The sequence below is a fragment of the Schistocerca americana genome, chromosome 2 (genome assembly GCF_021461395.2).
Source record: "Schistocerca americana isolate TAMUIC-IGC-003095 chromosome 2, iqSchAmer2.1, whole genome shotgun sequence".
Classification (NCBI taxonomy): Eukaryota; Metazoa; Arthropoda; class Insecta; order Orthoptera; family Acrididae; genus Schistocerca; species Schistocerca americana.
In genome coordinates, this window is record NC_060120.1 from 175,466,608 (window position 1) to 175,487,300 (window position 20,693).

The 20,693-nt window shown below is 38.5% G+C and overlaps 1 protein-coding gene across 1 annotated transcript in view; it reads left to right on the top strand.

Annotated features, from left to right (window-relative positions):
* LOC124595284 overlaps positions 1–20,693 on the top strand; it is a 72,599-nt gene that overhangs the window by 10,394 nt on the left and 41,512 nt on the right. The window contains exon 2 of the mRNA XM_047133968.1: positions 3,076–3,193. Coding sequence (XP_046989924.1) covers positions 3,076–3,193 — 118 coding nt within the window. The remainder of the gene's footprint in view (positions 1–3,075; positions 3,194–20,693) is intronic.

Here is a 20,693-nt window from a genome sequence, read left to right on the forward strand (position 1 = left end):
ATCTCTACAAATTTCTTGATAGTCATATACTGTTGTGTGGCATACTCACTTTTACCACCCTTATTTTTGTTCATATGTAGCAATATCCTCATTTCCTAGAGCTTTGGAGTGTATTAGTTACTAGAGTGCTGGTGTATTTGTCTACTGCTAGGAATACGCATTTTTTGTTATTAGTGGATAATGCCCATCTATTGCATTTTTAATTATAGATAAAAACAAAGAGAAACAATCATCAGTGTTATCTTATGTGGCAGTATATTTGGCCAATCTACCACCTTCAGTTCATGTTTCAATGGCTCCATATTGCCCTCATTTAACATTCCGTATGTGACTAACTGTTTAGTACCCTCAGGGTTCACAATGCCTGTTCTGAGGCATATCCAGTCACGATCAAATAACTGTAGCGTAATCTTACAGTACATTAGTTGATCTCTATTTACATTCCTAATAACATTTTCAAGGCATGCATGTAATCTAGTAGGCTTTTCATTTACATAGTAACAGTTTAGTGCTTTTAGACAGTTAATCTTGTGATTTACATTTGTTTTGCTTTCACATATGTCTATGTTAAAGTCTCCTGCAATACAGAATTTGTGATTTTTGTGTTTAGTGAACAACTTGATCAATGCATTTAGCTCATCTATAAGAACTTCCTTATCAGAGGCTGTTGTATGGTACACAGAAGCAGTGATACGTTTTGTGAGTGCAGTATTACAGCTGGTGCTTCAAATGCACTTTCAGTGGAGTACTTGCTTAGGTCTGTCACTGAATTCTGCAAATTTAGATTTTCTTCTGCATAAATTGCCACTCCACCATGTGCAGTATTAGTTCTACAATCATTGTGGCTAATATGTAGCTGTATGGGACATATAAGAGTAGTACTGGACCCCCTTGTATTTTTCAATATCACATGGCTGTAAACATTGGCTTCCTGGTAAATATTTTTATCACACATTTTATTTGACTTTCACATTCATGGGGTTTGGCAGCTCACAACCAAACTGCCACATTTCAACCTATCCTAGACCTTGGGTTGTGCTGTGGATCAGTCTGTTATAACAACCAAGATTTCGGGTCTGGCTGAAAATACACGATAATAGAAGCACAAATGTCCCAGTAAACAGGGGTCCGCAAACGAGCCGCTTGCGATATCACGACTATATGGTTCCACGCCGCTACTGACGGCATTGTTTGTAACATTGTCCGGTTTGCCCCTTGCGCATTTGGGGCCATCCTATGTTCGCTGTTTACACAACAGAACATTGCTCAGAGGTGGAGTTGGAATCACACCATACACACAGACTGCACAGGACAGATACAGTACACAGTCTCAAAAGGTATCAGTCACATCTGAGGAGTGCCACGTGTGCTGTGTTGTAGTTACAGTGGAACCGTACACTAACGAAGGGTATGTGGACATGCATTTCATGTATGGTAGGGCTAATGACAATGCACGGGAGTCTGCATGCTTGTACCAAGAAACATATCCTGATCGAAGACACCCAGAAAGTCGTACATTTACACGGGGTCCATCGGCGCCTGAGAGAACACAGGTTTTGCACATGGCAGAGCAGGAGGTAGGTCTGTTCGCATTTGGCCTGAGGTTCAGGATATGGTGTTGGAAACAGTACAGTGCTCTCCAGGAACCTCGATGAGAAGAATTGCCACACAAGTGCCTGTACCAAGCAACAGTTGTGAATGGAGAATTTTACATCACAACTTACTGTACCCTTACCACGTCCAACGAGTTCAATGTCTCAATGATGTAGACTTTGTTCCTAGAACGATTTTTTGACAGTGGCTGCAACAGCAGGCTGTAGTCAACCCTCATTTCGCGTGTAACATTTTATTTGCAGATGAAGCAGGATTCACACACGATGGTGTGTTTAACTATAATAATTCACATTTGTGGTGTGAAATAAACCCACATCCTGTTCATAAGTCACCACATCAGCAACATTTCTCACTGAATATGTGGTTAGGAGTATTAGGCGATCAACTCATTGGTCCACACATTCTTCCACCACAACTTTATGGATGGAGGTACCTTAGCTTACAAAATTGCTTGAGGATGTTCCCCTTCAGCAATGTCAGAGTATGTGGTCATGCATGATGGAGCTCTGCACATTTTGCTGCTGGTGTAAGATGGCATCTAACATGCAGATTGGCCAAAGATGGGTAGGTCAAGGCAGACCTGTACATTGGCCTCCAAGATCACCTGTTCTAAATCCTTTGGATTTTTGTCTTGGGTCATCTCAAAAGCAAAGTGTACAGCACACCCATTAACATGGTTAAAGAACTGGAACAGAGAGTTGTACTTGCTTGTCAAGAATTCCAGAATGATCCAGGGGTTTTCAAAAGGATTCGAAATTCATTGCAGAGACGAGTACAGTATTGCATCCAGAAGGATGAAAGGAAAACACTTTGAACACCTCCCTTAACAGGTACCCTATACGTGAATTGTGAACTAATTGCGATGTACAACGCAATAGTAAAGTCTGAATTTCAAATTAATGTGTACTAACTAGGACAATGTTTACAATGACGTCAGTGGTGGCGTGGAGCCACACAGTCATGTTCTCTTGCAAGTGGCTCGTTTGTGGACCCATGTTTATTGGGACATTTGTGCTTCTACTTTCTTGTACTTTCAGCCATGTACATTTGTGCCATCCTTTTTGATACACCATGTATATCTACCTTTTGAAATGGCCACCGTTAAATTATTCTATCTAGGATAGATATAAATTAATAAGCTATTTGATTGTGCATAAAGTTCCCTTTAAAACTGTTTATGCAATTTATCTACAGTAGTTCCAGTTTTCATATATTTCTGTAAACCAGAGTGCTCATAATTAAACCAAGATTATTCTTTAAATGTCAAGTATTCCCACATGCACCAAATTTAAAGATGTGTAACAACAGTGATGGTCTGATTTTTATTCTTATTATTTTTTTTACTTCTGATGATTTCTAATGTTGGTTAAATCTCAGTATACTTGGATTAATTTGCAGTTCATTTTAATGGACATTTATTTTTACGCTGAACCTAAAAATTTTATGTTTATTTGTTTACAGAAAGATTATATTTACTATATAAAATCTCCTGGAAGTCAGCTTGATAGTGTTGACAGCTGGGTGCCAACAAGGATAGATCAAGAGAACTATTGGCCAAATGATCTCTACTACATGAACAGTGAGTAGATTTTAATAGCATTCACTGTAAGGGATTTGCCCATTTTTCTTTTAAGAACAAAAATATTTAATTCTGTTACGCTTACAGCACATTACGAATAAACTTCACAAATAGATTAAAACTTTTTCCCTCTACTAAATAAGTGATCTGATAAAATACCTGATTTATATATTCAACTTACATACTTATAATTTTGTTTATGCACTGATATGAGAGAAAAAAATCAGCTGTAGTGAGTTAACAGTTATAGTTTTCATCTTAATGAAGGAGTCTGTTTAATGTAGAAACTTAAAGTATTTGTGCAAAATCTGTGTACTTATACATAACAATTTTCTCCTAGATAAATTTAAGTTTCATGGTATTGATGGTATAGCCAGCCAATGGATAATGTCACTTCTAACCAAATTATTGCAGAAAGTTGTGCTTAATAATTCAACCAATTCTGGGTATATAATTATGACTGGGGAGAAGCCTCATGTGGGGTTCCCCAAGACTCAATCTTAGATCCACTGTTGTTCCTCATATATGAAAATGATCTTCCATCTAATATACAACAAGCAGAATTTGTTATTTTTGCAGATGATACTATTATTGTAATCAATCCAAACATACGCACAAAAACGAAATAGTAAACAAAGTTCTTAAAAGTATCATTGACTGGTTTTGTGTGAATGGTCCACCTTCAATTTTAAAAAGACACAACTATTCAGTTCTGCACATCTAGTGGTATTACACCAATTATGGGTGTAACTCGTGGCGAGGAAATAAATAATAAATAAGGTGGAAACTTCAAAATTTTGAAATATCCATATTGATTAGAATAGGTTGTCTTTAGCACAACAAGGGATGCACAGTGCTGTAACAAATATTTTTGATCACTTTCCCAGTGATGTGAAATGTCTGACGGACAGAAAAGTAAAATCTGACAACTCCTTATTTTGTGATGTGAATGTAAAGACTTGAGGGAGAAGTTCGGTTCGGTTACACCAAACAATACTCCCATTTTGCAATAGTTCATTTATTCACCTCTTTACACAAGCAAGGCTTACAAAGAACTGGATGGCAGAACTGCACGAAGATAATGTTTAGCTTAGTTCGAAGACGATACTCAGATCGATACCGGTGTCGACCTCATCGGTGCCACAGACTCATTCCGCATCATTACAATCTATCGAGCAAAATTATGTATGGAACATAAAAACTAAACTGGATGACAAATGAGTGAAAACCAATAGACTGGATGGTTTGTGTCTGGTGAGTAGGGTTTGTAACTGTAGTTTTATGGAGACATCTACAGTGGCAATCAAGTTATTGAGTCATAATTCAAATCAGTGAACTTATACAAATATGCGGATTGCCTTTTTATGTTTTTTACAAATGACCACTATTGAGGTGTGACATTACTATTGTTATTGTCATTTGTTTTTGATAAAACAGTAGAATAGCACAAATGAACTGAATAATTTGTTTCCAGTATGAGTTTAAACAAAGACTGCCACGAAAAAATGGAAGTTTTTGTTTAACAACTTTTTATAATTTTTGCACTCACCTTACTCAGTGACAATGCCTCAAATCAATTGATTCAGCTTCAGAGAAGACTATTAATAATTTTACAGGTTTACACTGTGGTAGTGTTTCTGTCAGTGATGAATTTCACGAAATCGACCAGAATCAGTTGTTGTCACAAAAAACACACGTGCTGTGTACTTCATGGTTGAAGTGGATTGGCTTGTGAATTACTGTGAGACAGAGGTATCCCTAGGCTCTGGAATGTGGTTGATGTGTGAATCTTAACTGTGAAACAGATCATGCTCTGTTGGATTACACAGTGTTCGACTGAAACTCAAACAGAACTTCATGTCACTTAGTGTAAGGAAATAATGAAAAATGTCAGCAGAGGAAATGCAAAGTCTGTATATAAAATTGTGAGAAGAGAAAAAATTGGTATAAATATATTTATATCAGCTGGTTACTAAGGTTAACTGAAACCACCGATAGTTATTGATTCACAAAGTACTTCCAAAAAAATGAAAAATTATTTCTTCAGTTAGCAGTACACTGAATATATCGCAACAGTTGCCTAGAAGTATCGAATAACAGTTAATGGTGAACAATTTGTTTGTCACAAGTCTTCAATGACATCATAAAAAAATAAGCAAAAATTTACACCATTCTTCATCATGACAGTGCCAGCTGTCACACAGCATGTCAGACTATTTTTATTTCATGAAGAATATATCAGTTTAATATTTCATCTGACTGATGGACTGTTGACTTCTTTGGGTTTCCTTAAGTCAATCAAAAATACATGGGTAGTGATTTCCATGTCAAGGAGCTGTTAGGTCCTTCCAAAATCATGTTTGATGTTACTAAAGTGCGCGTCATTTATGTTGGCGGCCGAGTTTAGGTTCGTTCTGCGCATCTGACGTCACAAAACACAGTCAGCCAATGAACAGAGAATGACGTTGCCACATCTCGACTGCAGTGCAGAGCATGGACGAGTGTCTTCAGTTTTAGAAACGTTCAGTCATAAATAAAGTAATACAACAAAAGCAATGTCTTGATAGCAGACATTCTTTTATTGAAAGTTTGGAAAAAGTATTATTTATACCAATTGCTTCATATTCTATTAATTAATTAAACGAAACAAGCAATAAGACTCCTAATTCAGGCGATAGCAAGGAAAGGTGTTTGTATCAATCTCACGAACCGCTCTTTCACAATGAAGAACAGTGGTAATTGTTTATTTCCTATTGTACTTCGACGAAACGTGAGTAATTCATAGTCATACCATCAGTGTTTGTCAGTATTTTGCGTGGCGTGTTACAGTCCTCATGGCATCAGGTAGTCAGACGAGGTGCGTTAGCGTAACGGCTAAGGTGTTGGGGTGCTAAGCGAAAGGTTATGAGTTCAAACCTTGTGTGGTGCATAATATTTCCATTATTTAAAAACAACATTGAAGTGCCTTACGTCACGGATTATATTCGTTTGAATTGAATTTTTTGGAATTTCTAGTGCTTTGTCTCTTCATTAACCCCTTCGCTGCTGCAGACACGTGCTCGCCGCATTCCGCGCTGTGCGCGATTTTGTCATCACTGCACTGCTCGCCTGTGCAGACACATGGTGTTCCCACTGCTTTGACACACTTATCATTCGATTTCACAAAAACTATTTGGCCCAAAAATTTGATTTTTACACGTCTTCTTGACTGATACCTTCCCCCCATAAATTACTCAATTTTGTTTCGATGTTCAACGTAGTTATTATGCAGCATTAAATGTAGTAAACCATTGCACGAAATTTTGAAGAGTTTGCAGAGGTAGAAGTCCATAGCGTATACTTTCCGTATGGTCGATTTTAGTTGCCACAATGTTAAGAGTGAAATGTGGACAACATACCTAAATTTCATATAAAATTTACTGTATAACAATATCTCATTTAATTTAAGTACGACATAGGTGTCGTATGTAATATTGAGAAATATTCTGTCTTTCGCAACTGTAATAAAAGTATTATTTACACCGGACGCGTTTGGCTTTATTTTAAAGCATTTCAATCGAGGAAAGGTATGGCACATACACAATGGTACTCATGTTCTCTTTCTTGTTTTTGTTCCACAGTCGCAGTTTTACCAATGGTACTGAAATATATTCCTCTTCTGCAACTGTAATAAGGGGCTTATTTAGACCAGATGCGTTTCTCTCTTTTGAAGCATCTTCAGTGGACAGTATTTTGTCTCCTCCATTGCCAAGTCACTTTTCGTAGTTTTGTGCTGCGGTAACACAATATTCAACGTTTGTGTTGGCAAATCAGTGTTTTAGCAAATAAATGATGTTTGTGTGTGCCACACACAAAAATTACATTTGACATAGCTCAGAGCACTTCACTGATAGGCGGTATATTCAAGTCCTAATGTTTTTGTAAGTCCACAGTTTTGTTTAATGTATTTTGTCTACTTCCTTTTGATTGATTGAAGTGCTTTAAAATAAAGCCAAACGTGCTCAGTGTACATAAAACTTTTGTTACAGTTGCGAAAGACGGAATATTTCTCAATATTACATACGACACCTATGTGGTACTTAAATGAGCTATTGTTATACAGTAAGTTTTATATGAAATTTAGGTATCTTGTCCACATTTCATTCTCAACATTGTGGCAACTAAAATCGACCATACGGAAAGTATACTCTATGGACTTTTACCTCTGCAAACTCTTCAAAATTTCGTGCAATGGTCTACTATACTTATTGCTGCATAATAACTGCGTTGAACATCGAAACAAAATCAAGTCATTTATGGGGGGAAGGTATCAGTCAAGAAGATGTGTAAAAATCTAATTTTTGGGCCAAATAGTTTTTGTGGAATCAATTGATAAGAGTGTCAAAGCAGTCGGAACACAATGGGTCTGCACAGGTGAGCAGCGCAGTGACAAAATCGCGCACAGCGCGGAATGCAGGGAGCACGTCTTTGTAGCAGCGAAAGGGTTAATGCGGCCGTGGTGGCTTTACTTCATGAACTGCGCGCTCCCCCCTAAACGTAAGCTTGCGAACTATGCTATACTATGGCGCTGCTTCTATTGGCGCGTGCGTCGTGTGCAACTGGCAACGCAGCAATCTCCCGCGTCTGGGCGGGCATGCGCGAGCCGCCAAGATAAAAGAATTGAACTATAGCATCAGAATAGAGAAAAAAATATTCCCAGAATCGGATGAAACACATGAAAAAATGCGTACATTTTAAGTCAGATATTTTTAGGAACAATAAAAAAATTTGTACCAAAAATGTTTTTCTTTAATTATGATGAACCTTCACTTGTCACCAAGTTTGCTGTAGCAAGGACAAACACTATTTATGGAACATAGTACTTTATACAGTAATACATAAGATACGGTGAAATACAGGTTGTGTGTAGTACTGAACACATAGAACGAACTACAGGAATACAGCTTAGAGAACAGGCTGAATGCTCATTTGCAATCACTTAAATAGTATTGTTTCTTTGGCGGCTCACTGGAGCATGCCAGGAGGCCAACCCAGGTGGCCTCTCTAAGCGGGCCTGTGAACTGTACGGGCGCACGATCTCTGAAATCGCCCTCATCATGAGTGAAGGTACATCAAATTCCTTTTATAAAAACTTTGCATCATACTTGGGTGTACAAATTTATGCAGATATGATATATAATGATCACTAAGGCTCAGTCATAAATAAAGCAGGTAGGGGACTTTGGTTCATTAGTAGCATACTGGAAAAATGCAGTTAGACTGCAAATGAGATTGTCTCCAAAACACTCATGAAAACCTACGTAGAATATTGCTCAAGTATGTGAGACCTATCCCAGACAGGAGTAACAGAGTATATTGAAGGCGTATGAGGAAAACTAGCACAAATAGTTGTAGATTTGATTGGTAAATGGGGGAGGATCACAGAACTCTAGAAAAACTTGAACTGGCATCAGCTTGAAGATATATGTCAATGACTCCACTTACGAAGTTTTAAGAATCAGTATTGAGTGTGGTGTGTAGAAATGTGCTACACTTCGCTTGTTTTTCTCCTGTACAGACCTTGAAAACAAGGTTAGATTAATTACAGTAAACACAGAGGAGTTCAAGCAGTCATTCTTCTTCACATGTATGTAAATGTAAAGCTGCTTTATAAAAAGGAGGAAAGGGATAATGTAGACAATTTTAGACCTATTTCTATGCCATCAGTGTTTGCTAAACTTAAGGATAATTGATCATTTTATATCATACAATTTGCTATCAAGTGTACAGTTCGGCTTTAGAAGTCATTTAACAACTGAAAATGGTATATTCTCTTTTCTCTGTGAGGTACTGTATGGCTTAAACAAAAGGTTTAAAACTCTAGGCATATTTTTTGATTTAACTAAGGCGTTTGATTATGTTGATCACAAAATACTGCTCCTGAATTTGGGCCATTAAGGAATATGAAGAGTAGCTCACAATTGGTTCACCTCTTACTTTAGCAACAAACAGCAAAAGGTCATTATTCATAATGTTGAGAATGGCTGTGATGTGGGGTCTAAGTGGGGTACAGTCAAGTGGAGGGTGCCCCAGGGATCAGTGTTGGGGCCACTCCTGTTCCTTATTTATATAAATGATATGCCCTCTAGTATTACGGATAACTCTAAAATATTTCTATTTGCTGACAACACTAGCTTGGTTGTAAAGGATGTTGTATGCAACACTGGCTCGGTTTCAAACACTGCAGTTTATGACATAAGTTCTTGGCTTGTAGAAAATAAACTAACACAAAATCGCAGTAAGACTCAGTTTTTACAGTTTCTAACACACAGTTCAACAAAACCTGATGTTTTAATTTCACAGAATGGGTATATGATTAGTGAAACTGAACAGTTCAAATTTCCAGGTGTACAGATAGATAGTAAGCTGTTGTGGAAAGCCCACGTTCAGGATCTCGTTCAAAGATTTAATGCTGCCTTTTTTACTATTTGAACGGTATCTGAAGTGGGAGATCATTTGACACGAAAATTAGTCTATTTTGCTTATTTTTATTCGCTTATGTCATATGGTATTACATTTTGGGGTAACTCTTCCCATTCTAAAAGGATATTTTTGGCTCAGAAATGGGCAGCTCGGGCAATAAGTGGTGTAAGCTTATAAACCTCTTTTTGACCCCTGTTAACAAGTCTGGGTATTTTAACATTGGCGTCTCAAAATAAATAAATAAATATATATATATATCAAGGTGGTTGGTAGAGGTAGCACCTTTGCTTGGGGTTGACTCAGCACTGGTCCTCACCACCCCAGGGATGAGCTGAGGAGGTATGCAAGACCTTTGCCTCTGAGGAAGCTACGCCCAAGACCGTCCGTGCGTGGTGAAGAGCCACATCCTACACGAGGTGACCCTGTTAACACAGAACACGGCAGATCTATAGGAGAAAACCTTGAAAAAAAATCTCACATTCCAAATCCTCAATGCGTCTGTACTCGAGTCGAGTGGCAGCGAGGTCAGCGTCTGTCCATCTAGTAGGTGCGGCTGTATTATATGCTCCAGGAACTGACAATCCCTGGTTCTAAACACCCAGTGGAAACACTGGACCAAAACTTACAAGCTATCATGATTCGTGAGAGTAATGACAGAACTACCCCAGGTGGTAACCAATCCACTCGTCGACAGACGACAACTGAGTTTTTGGATTCTGGGGAACCCGGGCCATCACGATCAGAGTTCTCAAGCAAACTTCGTCCCAAGGTTCCCATGTACATTGGTACCTTTAACATTCAGACCCTAATTCAACCTGGAAAATTACACAACTTAGTAACAGAGCTAGACCAACAAAAAATTAAGATCTTAGCGTTACAAGAAACTAGATTCACGGATGAAAATACAATAGACTATGGAAACTATCGCATCTTCAAGAGCAAGACTGACAAACGAATTGCCAATGGTACGCCACTCCTGGGCATGGCATTTGCGGTGCACAGAAATATATTAGGCTCAATTAGAGAGGTCTCTTCCATAAATAATCGCCTCATGACCATGTGTATCCAGTGCGCCAACAAGAAATACACATTGATAAATGTTCATGCACCCACAAACATAGACAACAAAAAACGCCAACTACTAACTGAAAAATTCTGTACTAAACTTGAAGATGTCATGGCCAAAATTCCCCGGGATGATATCAAAATCTTAATGGGAGATTTCAATGCACAAATTGGCAGAGAGAAAGAACACCAAAAAACTGTAGGAAAATATCCAGCACACAGATTCACCAACAGAAACGGACTGAGATTTATTGAACTATGCCAACAAAATAATCTAAAAATAATGTCTACATCTTTGAGAAAAAAAACCTAGAAAACAAAAGACCTGGAGGTCCCCCATACAAGAGATCGGCGAATATCAGATTGACCAATTGCCATCTCCTATTTCGTACAGAAAGAGATCCATGATGTCCAAGTCCGCAGAGGGGCGAACATTGACTCAGACCACTACTTAACACGCATTAAAGTGAAATTCACCCCAAAAAAATTCTATCCGAAGAAAACACACATGATGAAATTTGACACACGAACAATCAAAGAAACCAATCTGAAGGAGGAGTGGGAAAAGGAACCAGCTGACTCTTGGGAAAAATTTCGAACAAAAATTACAAAGAAGGCAAAAGAACTGATCCCATTGAAAAAGAACACAAAACACCCCTGGTGGGACTCTGGATGTGAAAAAGCGCTGGAAGAAAGAAAGAAAGCCTTTCTGAAGTATAACAGTAAAAAATCCCCAGAAAATCTAGATCACTTCCACAACACCAGAAGACAAGTGGCAAAAACAATCAGACAAGTCAAGAGGAAGTACCTCAAGGAACAGTGTGAGTCTATTGAAGAAAATTTCCGGAACTATAATGTACGAGACTTCTATAAGACCTTTGCTGGGAGAATCAATGGATGCGGCTCACGAAATTTATGTTTCAGAAAACCAGATGGAAAACTAGCGCTCACAAATCGGGAAAATTGTGAGGAGCTGGCAAGATACTTTTCCGGACTCCTCAATTGCCCTGAACCTTCTTCAAGATTCCCTCAAGAAACTGCTATCTACACAAATCCAGAATCCCCACCACCTACACTAGAGGAGATCCAAAGACATATTCATAGACTGAAAAACAACAAGGCATCCGGAGAAGATAATATCACTGCAGAACTACTTAAAAATCTTGGACCAAATTCCCTCAAAGAACTCACTCAAATCATCACAGACATTTGGCAGACAGAAAAACTACCAGAAGATTGGAAATGCGCCCTAATTCATCCACTGCATAAAAAGGGAGACATGGCAGATATAAACAACTATCGAGGAATCTCCCTTCTCCAAGTCACTTATAAAATCCTCTCAGCTTGTCTTCTTCAACGATCACAAGAACAACTCGAACACAGTATTGGTGAATACCAAGCTGGCTTTCGCCCTCACCGATCCTGTGCAGAACAAATTTTCAATTTGAAGACAACACTAAAATACAAAGCAGTCAGAAACAGTCCGATCATTTGTTCCTTTGTTGATTTCGCAAAGGCTTATGATTCAATTGATAGGCAATCTCTCTTTATTATCCTTGAGGAGCTAGGACTCGATCCAAAAACCCTAAACCTTATCAAAGAAACGCTCACAAACACAACTTCTAAGATAAAATTCCTGGGTGAAATATCAGAGCCCTTCCTGATCAAAACCGGCGTCAGACAAGGTGATGGCTTGTCTCCACCCCTCTTCAACCTTGTCTTAGACAAAGTCATCCGAGAATGGGAAAAAGAACTGAAGAATCAAAATTACTGGACGCCTATACAACTAGGAAGATCTAAAGATGGTATTAAAATTTCATGCTTGGCATTTGCAGACGACGTGGCCATTCTAGCAGAAAACGAGACCACAGCAATTAAACAGATAGACATTCTCAAAGAATGCGCCGAAAAAGTTGGTCTACAAATTTCCTTCCAAAAAACCAAATTCATCTGCTCAAAATTTGAAACTCAAAAACTGACTACAAAATATGGACAAATTGAGAGAGTTCCATTCTTTAAATACTTAGGCGAGGTCCTAGAACCCACAGGGGGAGAGAAAACTGCACAAAAAGTTCGACTGCAAAAACTGAAAAGAGCATACTGGAAAACCCACAACATCTACAATAAAAAGTGTCTCTCCATTCACTCAAAAATACGACACTACAATACAGTAATCAAGCCCGAAGCACTATATGCCAGCGAAACACTCACACTCCATAGAATAGGCGACCTGGAAGGCATCCTGAAAGAGGAACACAAAATTATCAGAAAGATTCTTGGCCCAAAAAGAACGGAAGATGGATACAGGTTACAGTCTCGGAAAACTACAGAAAAATTATCTAACCTCGCCGCAGACATCCGGAAAAGAAGTCTAAAATTTTACGGTCATATCCACAGAATCCCAACACCCAGACTCTCCCACAAAATTTTAATATACATTGAAAAATTGAAAACCATACCCTGGATACAAGAAACCAAAACAGATCTAGCAAATGCACAAATAAATTCTTCAGAAGTTATAAACAGAAATGTATACAGGCAAAAAATCAATAGTTGGAAAGTACAACCCGAGAATGAAGTTTGCAAGAGACAGGGGACAAAATGGACAGAGGAAAGAAAGAGAATTCATGGGGAAAGAATGAGAGAAGTTTGGAGAATTAAAAAATTGAATCGGAAAAGCTTTGCGTGATCCGTATGGGTCCAATCGCACATAATAATAATATATCCCTTACTGTCATTTCTTGTTAACAATATTAGCTTATTCCCAAGAACAAGCAGCATTCACTCATTTAATATTCAGCAGAAATCAAACCTGCATTTGGATCGGACTTCCTTAACTCTTGTGCAGAAAGGTGTGCAGTATATGCTACATCCATTTTCAATAAGCATCCTTAGAATTAAAATCTTAGTAGTAATCCATGCGCTTTCAAATCGAAACCAAAGAGTTTCCTCATGGGTAACTCCTTCTACACTGTTGACGAGTTCCTTGATAAATTAAGCTGATTCTTGTTGTATTATTAACTGTGTTTACTTAAACTTACGGCTTGACTTTTTTCAGGTTCATAAACATTTTATTTTTATCTGTTATTACTTTTATGTTGTAATTTCATGCACTTACACTTTCCGTAGTTTCGGAGATTTGATCCTCAATTTGGTCCTATGGAACCTGACGTGTAAATAAAATAAAATAAATGATTGGATGGGGATAAAATGCAGATGTGTGGTGCAATGGGACACACCTACTGCCATTCATTTCACAGTGGTTTTCAGAATTTGATCATAGATGTAGATGTGTATGCAAATAGAGTTCTGACACATTTTTCTGAACAGAACTTATTCATTGCTTCTCAGTTAGTGTTTCATAGAGAATTCTTCACAGAGAAAGCAATACAAGAACTTATTAATTAAATAACAACAAAAATTATACTGTTGATATATTATATGGCTATACCAAAGCCTTTGACTATGTCTATCACAAATTTCAACTTGTCAAATTAATATGGTATGGCACTATTTTGAAAAACATGACTTCACTGTAAGAGTCAGTTTGGCTTTTGGCCAGGATGAAGCAACTGAAGTAAAACTTTTGCCTATGTTCCTTCTAACATTTTACTAACAAAACTGGAGTTTTATAGTGTATAGAAATTTACATTAGCAGCAATCGCCTCCCACTTGAACAACAGAAGACAGATTGTGTCAGATAGAAATACACTTTCCCTCTTAGTAAAAGTTAGTTCTGGTGTTCCACTGGGTCTGTCCTCACTCCCAACTTCTTGACCTGCATCATTATGTATCACAGTCTGTTATCTGTTGGTATACCACGTACATTCCATCATGACATCAACAACCTTTGTAAGATTATGTGGGAAACACTCAACTCTGGATTGAATTACATAGTTCGTTATATGCTGTCAGTTGAGTAGATTCTTTAACATCCATAACAATTAGTTCTACATGTCCTGAAAGATGGGCGGGGTAAATGTTAGTTCCCTCGGCTACTGGTGAACTGCTGGAAACGGCACTGACTACGGTTATGAGGTTGTTTCCTCATGCTATAGCAGCTATTATAATATAATATACCCCAAAAAGAACAATTCCATAAAAGAAATCTTGACCTTAATGCATTTTATGTTTGATCACAGTTTACGTAGTCTAGTGATGACTTCCCTTAAATGTTAAACATATTCTTCCCAGTTGCTACTACAAATAGTCATCTAAGTAATTGTAGACAAACATAATGTCCAAGAATAACAAACCTAGCAATGGAGAAAGGACTGCAGCACCAATTGGAAGGTTGAACAGAACATGACTGAATTCAAAAAGATTCCATTCCATGGCAAAAGCTGCAATAGGTTGAACCCTTCATTTAAGAGAAAATGGTGTCACATCTGGTTGAGATACAGTGTGGTAAAATTCTGAGCATCAGCGAACCAACAAAAGTAAGTACATAAATTGGGTAAGGGTATTGAGCGATGAACTACCTTTTTGTTCAGCTCTCTATAATCCACCGCCGGTCTAGATTTCCTTGTGGCCACAGTACCAGGAAAATGAGTGCTGAATACAGATATTTGGAGGGGGGATGACATCTTGGTCAGACATCTCCTTCATAAGTACCTTTAAATCTTTCATACTATGCTGCCCATGCCTTTCTTCGACTATATAGAATTCTTTAGCAGTTTGTTATGCTGACAAAATGAGAAGATACAGTTTTTACAGAATCAAAATGAAACATAGTCTATTCCCCAATTATGTATTAATCCAGTCATCTAAATAACACCAGAACTTAAAATAAATTCAGTCAACGGACCTTGTGTGTCACATAGCTTAATAACCCATGTGAAGACGCGAATCTTAAGCTTGGCTTTTAACAGCCTAACACATGCAATGAAATGGAGTTTACTTTGTTGTAGGAAGCAGACTCCTGATTCAACTCAGGACACCCATACAAAGAATGATGGGCCATGAACCTTGCTCACCTAAAACTGTCACTGACCTATCATTGCCCAGCAGGGTGCAAAGTGGATTGTTATTAATGCCATTAACACACAAATGCAGCGAGGTTTTCTTGTGCTGACATGGCCTCTTGCCACTGCCTGGGACAGGGACTGACCTGAGCACTTGAGTTGTACCCTTTCAAGACTGTCATCTGATTGCTCTGGCATCCTGCTTTTTCCCACAGGCAATCACGCCTAACATGTTCATGACTTTTGCAGGCAAAACAGCTACTCTGTTTGGCCTCTTGAAGCTTCTGTTCTTCCTATGACACCAGCCAGTTTACTTCCTGTTGCCCAGCCTAGGTCCACGTAACTAATGCCCTCAATCATATAGGCCAATGTTTCCAAGTCCTTTAACATTTTAGGTAGTTGGGCAAATATGATATGTGATCATTCCAATGGATTGGTTCCTTCCACAATATTTGATACCGTTTCTAGCTCAGTGTACAAAAGACACTAAGTTGTACTTGCCATTTTTCCTGAACTAAACTTACTCTCACGTGTGCATACAACATCTGTAAGATTCCCACATCCGCTAATCCAAAAACTTCCTTCTGCTCGTTGAGCAACACCAAATATAGTATACAAATTATGCAGTATTTGGGGTAGAGTACAGCAAGAACCTAGAAAACTGTTAGCTCCACTGTACCACCCTTACACCAGGACCCACTAACCTCTGATCTTGATAAGGCCATCTTCCTGCGCCGTGTTTATTTTTGCCCTGCTGCCTTGTAATGAAGTTGCTGACAGCATTTCATTTAGTCTCCAACTCTGTTTGTGCCTCCTTTGCATGAAGCTTCTCCAGCATGTCACTGTTTACCTTCCCTTGCATAGGAAACATAAATCATGTAGTTGATGTAACTTACATGCTACCCTGGTGTGTAATCTCTTCAACTATGACCAGGAGGGAACCTCACCTTTCAAGAACTTAATAAATCCATTGATTTCAGCCAGTGTAGCAGTACTGCAGCATTTGCACTACTTGCATTCTCCTGCTCCCGTGATGCTAATCAGACTGGCTTCCCCAATACCTGGCAAAGCTTCTGGGTCAACTTGGGTCAGTACATGTGGGGGCCTGTGTCTATTTTTTGGAGCCTAATGCAGGTAATAATTTCTAACATTTTTATTGTGTTCATGCACTCTGATTTTTCTGGATCACATTATTAATAAATGTTTCTAAACTTGACAAGTATTTACAGCCCCAATCCTCTAACCACTTATCACTCACATGTACTGTGCCACAACTGGTAGCAGAATGTGATTGTGTGTTGTGTGGGTGTGTTGTTCGTATGTAATATAACTGTGGTATTTCAGTGTTGCTCCACTCTTTTGCTGTTACTATTCCAGGGATGACAGTTAGAGACTTATCAGAAATGGGAAATGACATGGCTGTGTAAGGGTGAGTTACCATGTTAAGTAGCCATTCCTGTCACTTCTCGAACTACCATCCCTGCAATAGCAATGACAAAAGAGTGGCAGGACACAAAAATAGCACAATTATCTTATGTACTAAAAACACACCCTTACAACACACAACCACATTGTGCTGCCAGTTGTAGCACAGGACACTTTTTGAGTGGTAAGTAGCTGGGGATTGTGGGGGCGTAAATACTTGTCTAGTTTAAAACCATTTATTAATAACACAATCTAGCAAATCAGAGAGTATGAGCGTAATAAAAAACAAAGGAAAGATTACTTGCACTCAAATCTAACAAGCCTACAATTGATTCAGTGTATAAGCTGGAGAGGACAACAGTGGAATAGGGTAGTTATGCACAAGTTTAGGAAAAAATTCACAGTTTAAATGAAAATGCGAACTGACTCAGGAACACTTAAGGCTAATATTAATTATCCCAATTAACCAAAGGCAGCTGGAAATAGACAACTTATAATCCAGAAAAAGGCCTAAACTATGCTGGAATATAGTCAAGATAGACAGATCTAGCAAATTCAAATGCTAGGCCAACCAATCAGATATAAGGTCACCCATTAAAACACAACAATAATATAAGTGCATACCTAAGAGGCTAATTCAATAAATCTTCAATAACTGAAATATATTTCAGCCAAACACACTTAAGCATTTGCAGCAGTCCAACCTTTAGGACAACAGTAAGTAGGAAAGCCCTGAGCTTGAAGAAGAATAACAATTGGAATGCAAATGACTGCACAACCAATGTTTTCATCAAGCACCACTCATTTGACATTTAGTATCTACTCATGTTTTTTCAGCACAGCCTACCCTGGAGCCAAGATGCCAGTCACCATCAGCCCACCTGGAACAAGAATATTTGTTCATGCTTTGATAACAAGATCCATTAGTTACTATCTTAAACCCAGACCCCACCTGGCTGTCCCACTGTTGCCCAAGCGAACTTGCAACTCTGTCCTATTGCTTACACCTGTCCCTGTTGCTCTGTTGTTGTCTTTTCTTGATAGCTCTCCACAGACTGAATGATGTCTCTGCCCAAGGCTCCTTGCAGCTAAAGCCTTGTGGCACTTCAGGTGACCTCTGGATGACCAGAGACCAGCAATTGCTGGACAGTGTCAGCATGCTGTAGTTCACAGCCCAGTCGTCATCTAAAAAGTAAATGATGGACAGTAATTAGTCTTGGAGTTTGAGTACTGCCCACATTGCTATCCCTGTATTCCACAACATTATGTATGAAATGTTAACTGTTTCTAGTATACAGGCTGAGCCACGTGAGCCATGAAGAGATATCGTGAGATGCATCATTTGGGACTTTGATTGCCAAGGAAGGTTCAGGCTTGCACAGAAGGAAATGTTGGAGGCTGTCAGGGAAACAGGTTAGGAAGAAAACCAATGTGGAATCAGTGTTTCTAAGAAGGCTTTACTGGCAGCTTTCAAATGTATTGGATACAACTAGCTGCAAGGATTAGATCATGCAGGCACCAGTGAGACCTGCCACCTTGATTCTAAAGCTGTCAGCTGCCTTCAGCAGCTATCAGAGGTAGTGGAGACAGATTCTCTGTGGCTCATGAAATGGAAGCACAGCTCATAATAATTAACGTCATCCCAAGAACTGAATTATGTCCTCTTGTCTAGCCTGAATCTAGGTGTAAGGCTTAAACCAGAATATGTCAACAATAAAAAAGCAACCGCTGGAATAGCGCAGTACATGTTTTGTGCCTATGAGGTTGTTTTATGTTAAAAAAACAAACCATTAATGTTCAGAAACAGCATTAATAGTGTCCTGTTTGACACATCAGATCATTTCAATATCTGGGCATAACACTACCAAGTGATATGAAATGGAAAGAGCAAGTAAGGATTGTGGTAGGGGAGGCAAACGATGGACTGTGATTTATTGGGAGAGTTTTGGAAAAGTGTGGTTCATCTGCAAGGAGACCACATATAGGCCACTATACTTGATACTGCACTAGGTCAGATTAAAGGAAGACATCGAAGCATTTCAGAGGTGGGCTGCTAGTATTACGGAGATGCTTTAGGAACTCAAATGGGAATCCTGAGGGATGGCAGCATTCTTTTTAAGGAACACTATTGAGAAAATTTAGAGAACCACCATTTTAAACTGACTGCAGAATTATTCTACTGCTGCCAACATTCATTTCGTGTAAGGGCCACAAAGATAAGGTATGAGAAATTATGGCTCATGTGGAGGCATAAAGACAGTTGTTTTTTCCTTGTTCTATTTGTGCGTGGAACAGGTGACTTGCAGAGCATGTATGTGGATCTAGAAAAAAAAACTCTTTGTCAGGCCAATAAGTAGTACACAGCAGAATGAAGAGTCGGTCATATGTATTCGGTGTAGAATGGAGTACATGAAATTATGGTAAAGGTGGTTCAATAAACCCTCTGCCAGGCACTTAAGTGTGTTTTGCAGAGTAGCCATGTAGATGTAGATGTAAGCACGAATGATTGTAGCATGACCATTACGTGAACTCGGTAATGTTTAATGAGAAGTGTACAGAGTCAGAATACGAGAATATCTGGGTGAATATAAGCATCAGTGGTGGGCCAAAAAGAGTATTTAAATTTACATATTGCTCACCCGTATCAAATATGGAAGCTGTGGACCATTTTAGAGAAATTTTGGAGAGTATCACCCTTAATTTCCCCCATCATGCCTAAGTGATTGAGAAATGTTTGAGTCTGTCAGATGTAGTATAGAAGATGCACAAGATCTAGACAAGGACAAAGTTTAATGCAAGACTCCACTAAATGTATTTTTTTAATAAAAATAATTCAATTAGTTGATTGAATTACCAACTTACGAGGGTACTGTAATATATTGGACCTGTTCGCAACAAATTTCCCTGAACATTTTGATTTAGTGACTATAGAGACAGGAATCAGCAACACCTAGGCTGTTGCAGCATCACTGATCACTAGTGGGAAACAAAACACAAATAAATGTAGGAGAATATTTATAGTAAACAAGAATGACAAGAAAATTATTATAAACTGCCAGAGCAGCCGACTACAGCTATTGAGATATAGCAAAGAACAAGTCAATGACTTATAGTTCAAATTGCAGGCCAGGAGCTAGATTAGTCTTTTCTGGGGAAGATGGCAATGGGTGGGAAGAACCGACTGAGGTTCAATAAAAATACTTTAAAGTTACTATAAAATCAGTGGGAACTACACTGCAGATTAAAATGCATTCAAATCTTTGTGGCAAACAGAAACGAAGCAAAGTCAAAACAAGCATAAGGGCAACTATGAATGATGTGTTCAATGAATCTGAAAGCAGTAACTTACATACAACATTATTTTAAAAAGTTTATAAATAGTTTAGAACATACCTATCAGCAAATGGATCATAGTTAACTGTTCAGATTTTTGTTGATCTTGAGACACTGAAATTAAAGAGAATCAGGTGAGGTTGCACAGTGTTTAGCACACTGGTTTTGCATTTTGGAGGTCAACAGTTCAAATCCCCATCTGGCCATCCTGATTCAAATCTTCCATGATCTCCCAGAATTGCTTAAGGCCT